This window comes from Rhinoraja longicauda, chromosome 23, assembly GCF_053455715.1.
Source record: "Rhinoraja longicauda isolate Sanriku21f chromosome 23, sRhiLon1.1, whole genome shotgun sequence".
NCBI lineage: Eukaryota > Metazoa > Chordata > Chondrichthyes > Rajiformes > Arhynchobatidae > Rhinoraja > Rhinoraja longicauda.
This window is the reverse complement of record NC_135975.1, coordinates 22,334,958-22,348,890: the sequence shown is the minus strand read 5'-3', so window position 1 is coordinate 22,348,890 and position 13,933 is coordinate 22,334,958. Positions and strand designations below refer to the sequence as shown.

Below are 13,933 nucleotides of genomic sequence, written 5' to 3'. Positions count from 1 at the left end.
AGGAAGGTGGAAAAGTGGGAGGATAGGAGTGTTGGAGGAAATAAAGGGAAATGGTAATGTTTAAATCATTGCATGCAAGGGGGGGGACAGATACTATTTTCTGCAGGCAAGACTAGGAATCACGAAAGTTGAGATGCCTGCCTGGTATTCATAAGGTCATAAGGAATAGGAGTAGAATTAGGCCATTCGGCCCGTCGAGTCTACTCCGTCATTCAATCATGGCTGATCTATCTCTCCCTCCTCATCTGATTCTCCTGCCCATAACCTCTGACACCTGTACTAATCAAGAACCTACCTATCTCTGCCTTAAAATTATCCACTAACTTGGCCTCTATGCCTCTGTGGCGAAGAATTCCACAGATTCACCATCCTCTGACTAAAGAAATTTCTCCTCAACTTCTTCCTAAAAGAACGTTCGAGCGAAGAGGATCAACTTGTGGAGAAGAGAGAGAGATAGAGAGATAGAGAGAGAGAGAGAGAGAGAGAGAGAGAGAGAGAGAGAGAGAGAGAGAGAGAGAGAGAGAGAGAGAGAGAGAGAGAGAGAGAGAGAGAGAGAGAGAGAGAGAGAGAGAGAGAGAGAGATAGAGTGCGAGAGAGAGAGAGAGAGAGAGAGAGAGAGAGAGAGAGAGAGAGAGAGAGAGAGAGAGAGAGAGAGAGAGAGAGTGAGAGTAAGCATTACATCTCAAGGGTCTTAAACTTGGGGCTCTTACCTGAGCTTCTCACAAATGGCTATGGTCTTCAATAGATCAGAGAGTTAAATGTGTTGCTCATTTTGTGATTATCAGTAAAGAGTGGTGAGGGGTGGGAAGGGGAAGGATTTGGGTGTACTAGCATCAGTATTGGGGGTTGAGGAAGCTATTCTGTTTTGTGTTTATTTAAGCAGTGGAATAAAAGGACATCAATAAAAGGCTGGAGAGTACAATAGTGGGTCAGCAGGTTGCAGGTTCAGATGAGTAGGAGATTAAGGATTTAATAGGAAAGGGAAATGTGAAAGCCACAAGTTTAGAAATGATAAACTGAGTGAAGTATGAAACAGTGTTTACTGGTCATAATACATCAGTAAATTCAATTCTAAGCAAATTGGTGAAGGTAATATTTAAGGTTTTGTTTATGAATGCATGTAGCATTTGCAGACAAATTAATGACACAAATGGATTTGTCCTGAGAGCTTTGCAGAGGTTTGATTGCATGGTGGCCCTGCATTGGAATTGAAGTATTTTGGGATAGTTAATGTTTAGAAAGTGCTGAAAATATAAAAAAGAACAGAGAGGCGGGGTGGGGTTAGTGGAGGAGGTGCCTGTTCTCTGATGAGAGTTTTACTATTGATTTTATAAACCGAATTGCAATTCTAATGTGAAAAAATAATATTTGAAATTGAGTCTCTAATGGGCCTCAGGATTACTCATCCAATGTATTAAGCATTTTGCCATCATGTTTCATTCTGAATTGTGATCCTTGAAAGTGAATGCGTTAAAGTTGGATCATGACCCTCGTTGCAGTCCTAACAAAATGGTGATCTGCAACAGGAATCTTTAGATAAATGGTTTATTTTCACCCTGCGCTTGACCATCGGAATCAGAAACGAACTCGGACTCTCAATTATCCCAAAGAAGCTGGGGTGTACGGGGGAACTGCAGATGCTGGTTATACTTCAAAGATAGACACAAAATGCTGGAGCAACTCAGCGGGACAGGCAGCATCTCGAGATTAGGAATGGGTGACGTTTCAGGTCAAGAACGTTCTTCAGACTGAGTCGGGGAGAGGGAGTCTAGAGATATGGAAGGGTAAGGAGTGAAAATGACAAATGTCGAATGGTGTATTGTTAGCTGAGGGGAAGGTGACAAGGAAGCAAACATTTAGTAAGATTAATCAGAAGACCAGTAAAACTAGTTGGAGAACTATGGTGGGGGAGGGACAGAAAGAGAGAAAAAGCAAGGATTACTTGAAGTTGGAGAAATCAATATTCACACTTCTGGATTGTAAGCTGCCCAAACAAAATATGAGGTGCTGTTCCTCCAATTTATGTTAGGCCTCACTCCTTGACAGTGGAGGAGGCCTAGGACAGAAAGGTCAGTATGAGAATGGGAGGGGGAATTAAAGTGTTTTGCAACCGGGAGATCGTGTAGGCCTAGGCGCATTGAACGGAGGTGTTCAACGAAACGATCGCCTAGCCGGTCGAGAAGCTGCTGGAACTGGGGCTTAACACTCCTCTGTGTGCCTGGGTCCTGGACTTTCTCACCGCCAGGCCCCAAGTGGTCAGGATGGGGGAACACACATCTAGCCCCCTCACCCTGAACATAGGATCCCCCCAGGGTTGCGTCCTTAGCCCCCTACTGTACTCCCTGTACACACATGACTGTGTGGCCAGGTTCAGCTCAAACTCCATCATCATGTTTGCTGATGACACTGTGGTGGTGGGCCGGATCTCCGACAACGATGAGAAGGCCTACCGGGAGGAGGTGGCTGATCTGACACTCTGGTGTCAGGACAATAGTCTCCTCTTGAATGTCAAAAAAACTAAGGAGTTGATTGTGGACTTTAGAAGGGCTCAACATCCAAGGACGTACACGCCACTGGAAATAAATGGGTCTACTGTGGATAGGGTGAGCAGTTTTAAACACCTGGGAGTCCACATCAAAGAGGATCTGACATGGACAACGCACATTGCCGCACTGGTGGGGAAGGCAAAGCAGTGCCTTTACCACCTAAACAGCTGAGGAAATTCAGAGTGTCTCTGAGGATCCTTCAATGCTTCTACAGTGGGGCTGTAGAGAGCATCCTGTCCGGCAACATCACAGTCTGGTTTGGGAACAGCTCTGCCCAGGACAGGAAGGCCCTGCAGAGAGTAGTGCGTTCAGCAGAATGCACCATGGGAACTACACTCGCCCCCCTGCAGGACCTATACATCAGGAGGTGTAGATCGAGAGCAAGCAAGATTATGAGGGACCCCTACCACCCCAGCAACGGACTGTTCCAGCTGCTACGGTCAGGCAAACGCCTCCGCTGTCATGCTGTGAAAACGGAGAGGATGAGACGGAGTTTCTTCCCACAGGCCATCAGGACTGTTAACTATTATAACTCCAGGGACTAAATTTTGTCTTTTCTGTATTAACTTTAATTTATATGCTGTAACTGTAATTTTTTTTGTGCACAATCCGCAGGCATTGCCACTTTCATTTCACTGCACATCATGTATGTGTATGACAAATAAACTTGACTTGACTTGACTCTGTGCTTGGTCTCGCCAATGTATAGGAGTCCACACCTGGAACGGCAGATACAGATGGCATAATAGATGAGATTGGAGGAGGTGTAAGTGAACCTTGCCTCACTTGAAAGAATTGTCTGGGTCCTTGGACATAGTTGAGGGAGGAGGAATAGGGACAGGTGTTGCATCTCCTGCAGGAATAAGCCAAATCCTCCTAACCTCATGCCATAATGTTTCAGGAAGTACCAAAGCACACGAAAGGACAATCGGTAAATAACGCAATGAGAAGGAGATGGTCTTAAATTAGGAATCAGCAGGCGTATCAATCTTTGGAAAAACTGTCATTTTTAACTGCTAATTTTAACAGGCTGTTTCTATCTTTGAGTGTTATTGCATTCTTTTGTCAAATTTGAGGACCAGATTATTATATTGGTGAAGTTAACATCCTGCTCCTGATGTGCTTTGTCACATAAGTGATTACTAACTAATTGTGGGTTTTAGCAACAGGAAATATATTCTTGGATTCATTTTATTAATTATGCTAAATATTTTTGAAAAGCTATTGTCAGTCACCTTTTTAACCTTTTGGAGCTCTGTACTGTTGTTCAGGCACCAGTGCAGCAACAATCTTCACTGGGTTCATATATCTGCAGAATTTTGACGTTGTCAATGTAAGGTCCCAGTGATTGGCTTCCTGCAGGATTTGACCTTTCAACAACACCCCTCATCTTCTTCTTCAGCATTGTATAAAATGTTCTGCATTTGTATCTTTTGGATGTTTGTAGTGCCTTTAATTCAAGACTAGCTTATTTGGGAGATAAGATATGTGAATTAAATTTGAATAGTAAAACATAGCCAGGACGAAAGTAACTTGTATTCATCTCACTAATATTTGCCAAATTAACACCTTTTATATTTATCGCATTGGCTGCTAAATCTATCATTATGCTGCACAGACTTATTTACATCTCTGACCGCCGCTCATCCTCTGAAGAGCTTCCTGTATTGGATTTATATTTAATATCTTTCAAGATATTCTGCAGATGGATCAGATCTTAAAAAGAACAGATTGGTAATATATCTTTACCCTTTGTAGTGGATCAACTCTAGGCATTGAGAATATCTGCTGGTAAAAGTGACCTGTTGCAAAATGAAGATTTATTTGCACTTTGTAAAGGCAACTACTTCACACCCTTAAACTGACTCTTTTTTTGCTTTAAGCTCATAAATTGCATCTGGATTACTTCCATCCTCATTATATATGGATTATTAAACATCTTTTGTTGTGAAAATCCATTATTAATATCTGAAATACTCAGCGTTTGTTCAAATTGTTTCAAGTACTATGAACACAGATGTCAAATGAAATAAATTATGCAATAACATCTTCCTATATCTTAATTTCAGATAGGCATACTTCTATCTTTATTGACTGTTCACAATGTGATTTGGACTTCTGAATAGACTTACAAAATTTGCCCTTACAATTTATATTTAGAAAACTACTTCAAATTTCCCTGCAGTTGCTGATGGTGCTAACATTCTTCCTGTCATTGTATTTCTTGGATTTGTTTTGCACGAGCAACATTAGCACCCTGGTGCATTACATCAAATAGTCTAAAAATGCATATTGGAGTTTTTTGACAATTGAACACTTGAATTGTTTGACTATGGTCTAATGATTTATTTTCAAAAGTGCTTTTTCATGAAGCAACCACTTGAATAACATTGGACTAAATATAGTCACAAATGATTTTAGTTGGGGGTTTGACTTTCCAACATTTTTAATCCTTTGAAATTTAAATGACGCACAGCATGATTTGTTGCAGCCTGGCACCAGAATAACCTCTGCAAAGAAAAATCAATATTCCTGTCAATAAAATAATGTGCGGTTCCTTTCACACTGAATACAAACATATTCCTTTACTTTCAAATGAGAGCTATGTGACCAATGCCCAATATTCATGCCTAAATAATAGCCATGAAAGCAAACCATCCTAGAATTTCCCATGTAACGGAAAAATAAGTGTTGTGGTTGCCAAATGGATGTTGATCATATTTTAATAACTGGTAGTGAAGATGTCTTCCATATTAGAACAATAATTTTTTGGTCTGCCATAATCAGTCAGACAGTCCTTTTAAGTCTTGCAATAATAGTGTCTCTTTTTTTCTAGTATGTGCAGAACCTTTCAATCCTGATGATGATGATGATGATGCAGAGTCACGGGTAGGATACATTGTGTAGAATATACAATAGTGCAATAAGTTGAAAATCATAAATCCATTAATGCTTTGAAGGGCCAAAGAGCACCCTGTCTCACACCACCCTCCCCCCCATTCTCCTACCCATTTGCAGATTTATCCCTAATTTTTAAATGTGCACCCATGCCCAATAACTCTGGATGCCATAAAAAAAGAATCTCGCTATAATTGGTTTGTTGAAAAGTATTGCCTGTTGGAAAAATATAAGAGATTGGATAGGAAGAACAAGCAGAGATCTTTCAGGGATACCCTGTGCGGCAAGGATAGTGAAAGGCCTGGATAGAGTGGATGTGGAGAGGATGTTTCCACTAGTGGGAGAGTCGAGGACCAGAGGTCATAGCCTCAGAATTAATTAATTAATTTAGTCAGAGGGTGGTGAATCTGTAGAATTCATTGCCACAGAAGGCTGTGGAGGCGAAGTTGATGGATATTTTTAAGGCAGAGCTTGATAGATTCTTGATATGTACGGGTGTCAGGGGTAATGGGGGAAGGCAGGAGAATGGGGTTAAGAGTGAAAGATCATAGCATGATTGAATGGTGGAGTAGACGATGAGCCAAATGGCCTAATTCTGGTCCTATCACTTATGAGCATGAAGGAGAAAGTCTAAAACAGAAAATACTACTGAGAAATAATGATTGTAAACTGAAAAATAAACTAAACAATATTAAATGGGTGGGGCCATCATATCAATGATAATTGCAAACATTTGGGCTTTTAAAAATGATTAGCAATCAATAAAATCCCTTGGTAGCATAGCTTGGCATGCCAACTGCCTTCAATTCGTAACAAAGATGAAATCAAGGGATATAGAATTCCTTGTGTCAGGATATGAGAGAACAGTAGAGGGCAGCAACTGAACTGTGTTATAAAGCCTGGGAAAGCACTAAAGATTGAAACACTATTTTACACTTCGTGGTGGGGTGGGGAGCTAAGGGTAGGTAAGGGATCTTTGCAAGCTAAAAGTTGCCAGTCCATAACAACATTCCTGACAAATTATCTTAAATCCAAAGATTTTGCATAAGCACTTTAAAGTTTTCGAGATCTTTTTCCACTTGTTTAGTTCAGAGATACAGGGATACAGCGAGGAAACAGGCCCTCAGGCCCAGCGAGTCTGCACCGCCCAGTGATTCCCGCACATTAACACTACCCTACATACACTCGGGACAATTTATTTACATTTATACCAAGTCAATTAACCTACAAACCTGTATGTCAAAACTGTCCCTGAATCTGGAGGTGTGTGTTTTCATACTTCTATACGTTTTGCCCAATGAAAGAGGGGAGAAGAGGGAGTGGCCAGGGTCTGACTGGTCCTTGATTATGTTGCTGGCCTTGCCGAGGCAGCGTGACGTATAAATGGAGTCAATGGAAGGGAGGTTGGTTTGTGTGATGGTCTGGGCTGCGTCGACAATTCGCTACAATTTCTTGCAGTCGTGGATGGAGCTGTTCTCAAACCAAGCTGTGATGAATCCAGATAAAACGGGGTACTGATTGTAGATGATCAGCCATGATCATATTGAATGGCAGTGTTGGCTCGAAGGGCCGAATGGCCTACTCCTGCACCTATTGTCTACGTATCTATGTATCTACCACCTTATCAATGGTAGCAGTGAAGTGAGATTGTGGCCTGGGTAGCGCGGGTCTTTTCCATAGTGTTAATAAGGGAGTGGGGGGAGTAGAGGAGGGGCATAGGAGGTGATGTTTGTAGATTAGTCACCTGAAATTGGAGAATTCAACATTCATATCATTGAGTTATAAGCTACTCAAGCGGAATTTAAGGTGCTTTTCCTCCAGTTTGCAAGCGAAGGGTAAGGGTAGGGTCAGGACTATGGGAACTCTACCCTTGTTCCAGCTGCTGGGGGGAAGCAAGAGCAGAACTATGGGGCACAGAGGAGACATGAGTGAGGGATCCACCTATAAAGACGGGGGGAGTGGGGGGGTCCACATTTATTAATGGAAGAGGAGATCTCAGATGTCCGGGAATCGAAAGTGTCATTGTTGGGGCAGATGTGGCGGAGATGGAGAAATTGAGGGTAGAGGATAGCGCCTTCACAAGAGGCAGGGTGGGAGGATGTGTGGTCCATATAACCAGCACTCTTTCCAGGTGAGATGGATGCTCATGTGCATATCCTCAGCTCCCCCATCTACTGCATTTGGTCCCTTTACGTCGGCAAGACCGTGTGTAGCCTAGGCGACTGAACAAGGCCTGCTGGATCTCCAGGTTGTTAACCATTTTAACTCCTATTACCATACTGACTTTTATATTCTGGACCTCCTCCATTGCCAGAGTGAGGCCACACTTCAACTGGAACAACAGAACCTCTTTATTCCACTTGAGTAGTTTGCAGCCTAATAGTATGAACAATGAATCCACTAACTTTAGGTAAATAATCCACAAACACCCCTCTCCCCTCCTTTTACCCCTCTCTGTGCCCCACCTGGTTACACACCCATTTCTCCATTTCCCCTTCCCACCATTGCCTTCCACCTCTATTCCTTCCTTTGGGTTCACAATGTCCACCTCTTCTATCCTTGCTCCTTATCTTGCTCTTTTTGTCTTTTTTATCTCTGACCTGTGTCCAATCTGCTGCCAATCAAAACCATTCTCTCCTGTTTCCACCTATCACTTGCCATACTTTGTCCCACCTCCACCTCTCTTCTAGTTTGCTCCTCATACAATCGACAATTGGGCTGAAGAAGGGACCCAACCCAAAATGGGGCCTCTCCACATTCTCCATAAATGTTGCCTGACCCGCTGAATTATTCCAACACTTTTTGTCTTTTTATGCAACCAGTTAGTTTGCATTCCATTGTACGCCTGTCAAAGTTTGACAGTGTATTTGGTGACATACTAAATCTCCACAAACATCTCAGGAGGTTGACGTTTTGGTGAGCGTTTTGTGATTATGTCATCGTGCTGGGTCCAGTACTCATTATCCGGGATGTGTACGCCCAGGAAGCTGTAGCGATTGATTCTCTCCACTGCTGTCCTGCCGATGAAGACAGGTGCACGGTCCCTTGGCTTTCCCTTGCTGAAGTCAACAATCAGCTCCTTGGTCTTGCTACCATTGAGAGCAAGATTGTTGATCAAGCACCACTAAACCAGATTATCAATCTCGTTAGGTAGACACAAAATGCTGGAGTAACTCAGCGGGTCAGGCAGCATCTTGGGAGAGAAGGAATGGGTGACGTTTCTGGTCGAGACCCTTCTTCAGACTGAACATGGGAGAGTTGACGTCAAAACATCTCCCTCCCCTGGGTAGACTCTTCATTGCAGCCCCTGCAGATCTCGCTCCTGTACACTGACTCATCATTACCTGTTATTCTGTTTTTTTTTGTCAGACTCTGGGATAAATGACCACGGTGATTAGAGTGAATCTTATAAACTTACATTTGGCATTTTCAACTTTTCTTATAGGTTATTCATCCAAAAACTGATGAGCAAAGAATGAGATTGCAAGATGCATGTAAAGACATTCTCCTCTTTAAGAACTTGGACCAGGTATGACATCATGATAATTGCTTCACACTGTGTCTGAAATGAACAAATATTAGTAAATGAATGTGAGGTACCAGTTATTTGGAATACACTATCTTCTCCTTGTATTGCCACATAGTATATTGAGTTGGTGCTTCACTTTTATCAATTTTTGCACATCCACATACCAAAGTTTAGTTTAGTTTAGAGATAAGGCACTGAAACAAGCACTTTGGCCTACCGAGTCTGTGCCGACCAGCGATCCCTGCACATTTACACTATCATACACACGCTAAGGACAATATTTTTTACAATGATACCAATCCAATTAACCTACAAACCAGTAGAATTTTGGAGTGTGGGAGAAAACCGGAGATCACGGAGAAAACCCACGCAGGTCATGGGGAGAACGTACAAACTCCTTACACACAAGTACCCGTAGACAAGATCAATCCTGTGTCTCTGGTTCTGTAAGGCAGCAACTCTATCGCTGCACCACTGTGCTGCCCCTGTGGAGAGGAGGACAAACTTTGTCTTAGCTTTAACTTTAAATAAAGTTTAACAAACAATTTGAGCTGGGGCATTTGGGACTAAAGAAAACAGAAAACCGGATGCATTATTGTGTGCAGGAAGCCGACTGTTCATTTCCATATCAAGCCCATTAATTTGGATTTCATCTTCTAATTCCCTACAACTCAAGTGTTCATCTAGTTGGTTCCTCAATTGTTCATCTCTGGGAACTTTTTTTGCATGTACCATCTTCAGTCTTTGCCCATAATTTTAAAATCTAGCACTGTGGACAATTTAATAGATATATTTTATTTTTTTAAATCTTATTTTTAATCTTCATGGTGTTTTCCTTTTGATGTAAACAGCAGGAGCAGAACTGCTATTCAATGTATATTTATGGAATTTTAATTTGGATCAGGAGTAAATCCCAGCGAGTTTTGATCTGCAGTAAGTCAGTGGGTGAGGGAGCATTTCTGGAGAACATGGATAGAGATGTCCATGGACTATTTGTTCTTAATGAAGCTGAAAATTGAGCCATCCATTTAGTACCCAGGTTTTCAACTTGTCCCCCTTAAGTTTCTCTTCCATCTCCCATTATGTCATTAAAGATGATGTCATCTGTCAGACCCCACTCCTGTGCCCCTGATCCATTCACACTACTTTTCCTTTTCTTAAACCCATTCTACTTGACATTGTAAATTGTCATTCTGATTCTCCTTTCAAAACCTAGTGTGTGTTACCTTATCAATCAATGCTTGTCTATCCAACAACTATTTTTCTCTCTTGTCCAATTTCTGCTCCTACCACCACATAACAAAGATCCAATTGTAAGTGACATCTTCATGACTGTGGTCTCATTAATTTTCAATCTCTCTGGAGACACTGCCACTGTTTTTCTCATTGTCGTTCTTCTCCAATGGATTTCCCATGCCTGTCTCAGCGTACTCTCAGTCATCATTCTCTTTCTCTCCAAGCCACCCTACCTGTGGATTTTCCTTCTCTTTTACTACATTCTAGTTCCCATGCTACTCCTTGGCAACCTTGTCCAGAGATGTGGAATCACTTTCCAAGTGAATCTCAGTTCTATCTCTGCACCTTGTGTTCTGAACTCGTTGTACTTTTGTATTCAGAAAGCATATCTGTGGTTTGATCTTGAATACGTTTATTTAACTCCTTCTCCTTCCTCTCCACACCATTATAATTTTGTCCAGAATTGTATTTCACCACACGGCCCCTGCCCACCTCAATCAACTCTGTTCTCGTTACTCACTCCACTATTAATTGTGCTCCCCTCGCCATCTTTCACTGGAGGATTGCTTCCTCATCCCATTGATTTTGATCTCATTGGTTTAATATCCCTTTTGTAAAATCCATATTTTTGTCCAACATCTTATTCAAATGATGTATTTGTTTAAATCTGTCAACGCACACCGTGATAATTTTTCTAACAATTAAGCCAGTAACTGAAATATGTATTTCAGAGTTGATTATAACTGTACCAATGTACAACATGTGACAATTTTTAATATGACATGGTGTCTTTGAGATTTTTGTAAAAGGTTCAAAATATCAGGAGTTCATTGTGTTTGGTTTTGTGTCAAGGTATATTAGTAGGTAAAATTAGAAATAAACTGTTTTGTTCTGTACTGCATAGCCTGGAAGATTGATGGAGCATGGTTCAAAGTGAGATTATTAGATTTGCAGCATGAAAGTCATCAACTATGAACTACAAACCTACTGACTTCCATAGCTATCCAGATACACTTCTTCCCACCCTGCTTCCTGTAAAGACTATCCCCTACTCCCAATTCCTCCGTCTACGCTGCATCTGCTCCCAGGATGAAGTTTTCCATGCTAGATCATCGGAGATATCCTCATTCTTTAGGAAACGGGGGTTCCCCTCTTCCATTATAGATGAGGCTCTCACTAGGGTCTCCTCGATATCCCGCAGCTCCGCTCTTGCTCCCCCTTCCCCCCATTTGCAACAAGGACAAAGTCCCCCATATCCTCACCTTCCACCCCATCAGCCATCACAAACAACTTATAATCCTCCAACACTTTTGCCACCTCCAACAGGATCCCACTACTGGCCACATCTTCCCATCTCCACACCTTTCTGCTTTCCGCAGAGACCGTTCCCTCTGCAACTCCCTGGTTAACTCGTTCCGTCTCACCCAAACCACCCCCTCCCCAGGTACTTTCCCCTGCAGCTGCAGGAGATGGCAACACCTGTCCCTTTACCACCCCCCTCGACTCCATCCAAGGATCCTGACAGTCTTTTTAGGTGAGGCAGAGGTTCACTTGCACCTCCTCCAACCTCATCTACTGTATCCGCTGTTCCAGATGTCAACTTCTGTACATCGGCGAGACCAAGCGCAGGCTTGGCAATTGTTTCGCTGAACACCTCTGCGCGGTGTGCCTTAACCTACCTGATCTCCCAGTTGCTCAGCACTTTAACTCCCCCTCCCATTCCCAATCTGACCTTCATTGTCAGAGTGAGGTCCAGTGCAAATTGGAGGAACAGCACCTCATATTTCGCTTGGGTAGCTTACACCCCAGTGGTATGAACATTGACTTCTCTAACTTCAAATAGCCCTTGCTTTCCCTCTCTCTCCATCCCCTCCCCATCCCAGCTCTCTCACCAGTCTTATTGTCTGACTACATTTTATCTCTGTCCCGCCCACTCCCCTGACATCAGTCTGAAGAAGAGTCTCGACCCGAAACGTCACCCATTCCTTCGCTGCCTGTCCCACTGAGTTACTCCAGCATTTAGTGTCTACCTTCACAACTGAATTATACTTGTTTTTCTTTCATAATTTAATTTTTAAATCCAATGTTTTGTACTCTTGCATGACTTTGGACGACTTTGTTTTAAATTGATAATGGCTCAATTTATGAACCTGCTCTGATCATGCAATTGATCCTGTTTGATATCTGCTGAAAGGTAATTCCCCAATGTTTCCATATTTTCACCATCCTACATTCCAATTCAGATTCTGATCAGATAATTTATTGTCATATTCACCAGGTTGCAATGAAATCCCAAGTTCTCATGAAACCCCTGGAGTAAAGAATGTGTACCCAATGAATATGACTAATGCAAAAACAGCAGAATGGTGCAAGATTGTAGTGCAAAATGAAATAGAAACAAAATAAATACTTAAATACAATAAAGGAATGACCAAACGAGGTACGTAGAATTAAGAGTGAGAATATGTGACAGCACTACTGGGAATGGAGCCTGAAAGAAGGGATTGGTTCAGGAGTCATAACCATGGATGAGCTGTTCTTAATGGGCTTTCAATGGGCTTTCAAGCTCCTGTATCTTCTCCCAGAAGGTAGAAGAGTGAAAGGGGAATGGGAAGGGTGACAGTCATCCTTGACGATACTTTCCGCCTTCCTGATGCAATGCACCATGAAGATGGACCGGATGGTAGGAAATGATGAGCTTGTGATGGACCGGGTTGTGTTGACCACTCTTCGCAGTTCAGGCCATCAAGGGCAGAGCAGTTACCATACCAGGCTGAGATGCACCGTGTCAAAATACTTTCCGTAGTGCATCTATAGAAGATCGTGTGAATCCTTGTGGGTGCCTCAGATGCCTAAGAAAGTAAATATATTGGTGTCTTGATCACTGCGTCAGCATGAAGGAACCAGGTTAGATAACTGGCGATATGCATGCCAAGAAGCGTGAAGCTGTTGACCATCTCTACTGTAGCATCAGTGATGAGGTTAGGGTTGTGTTCACATCCTAATTGCCTTTGGTCATCAGCCAACTCTTTCATCTTGCTGATATTAAGGGCGAGGTTGTTGTCCTGACACCATGACGCAAGGTCCTAGATTTCTTTCCTGTACTTCGTCTCATTCTTGTTGATCCAGCTGACAACAGAGTGGTATCAACTTCAAGACAAACTTCAAGATCAAGTTAGGACTTTACTTGGTTGCACAGTCATGGGTGGACAAGGGATGGAGAAAGGGACTGAGCACATAACATTATGGAGCATCAGTGTTGAGAGTCAAGTTGGAGGAAATGTTATGACCGATTCTAACTACATTTTCTGCCAGTCAAGAAGTCTAGAAGCCACTGCAGTTGGAGCACCCAAGCCCAGAAGTTTAGAGATAAGCTTATTTGGTATTTATAGCACTGTAGTGCTAAGCTGTTGTCAATGAATAGCATTCTGACATAGATGTTCTTATTATCAAGGTGATCCAGTACTGTGGTGCAATGGAGATGATATCCTTCATAGACTAATTTCACCTGTATGCAAACTGTAATGGGTCCAGATTGTCCAGAAGCCTGGCGCAGATGTGGGCTGTTACTGGTCTTACAAAGCACTTCATTATAGTCGATATTATGTATTGGGCGGAAGTCGTTAAGACACGTCACTTTTTTTCTTGGGGACTGGAATGATGGAGGTTTCTTTGAAGCAGATGATGCCAGTAGACTGTTGAAGTGAGTGATTGAAAATGTTGG

General features: G+C 42.4%; 1 protein-coding gene across 1 annotated transcript in view; it reads left to right on the top strand.

Annotated features, from left to right (window-relative positions):
* The window catches only part of LOC144604938 (cAMP-dependent protein kinase type II-beta regulatory subunit-like), a 66,223-nt gene that overhangs the window by 33,193 nt on the left and 19,097 nt on the right, over positions 1–13,933 (top strand). Inside the window, exons 3-4 of the mRNA XM_078419838.1 lie at positions 5,383–5,435; positions 8,890–8,973. Coding sequence (XP_078275964.1) covers positions 5,383–5,435; positions 8,890–8,973 — 137 coding nt within the window. The remainder of the gene's footprint in view (positions 1–5,382; positions 5,436–8,889; positions 8,974–13,933) is intronic.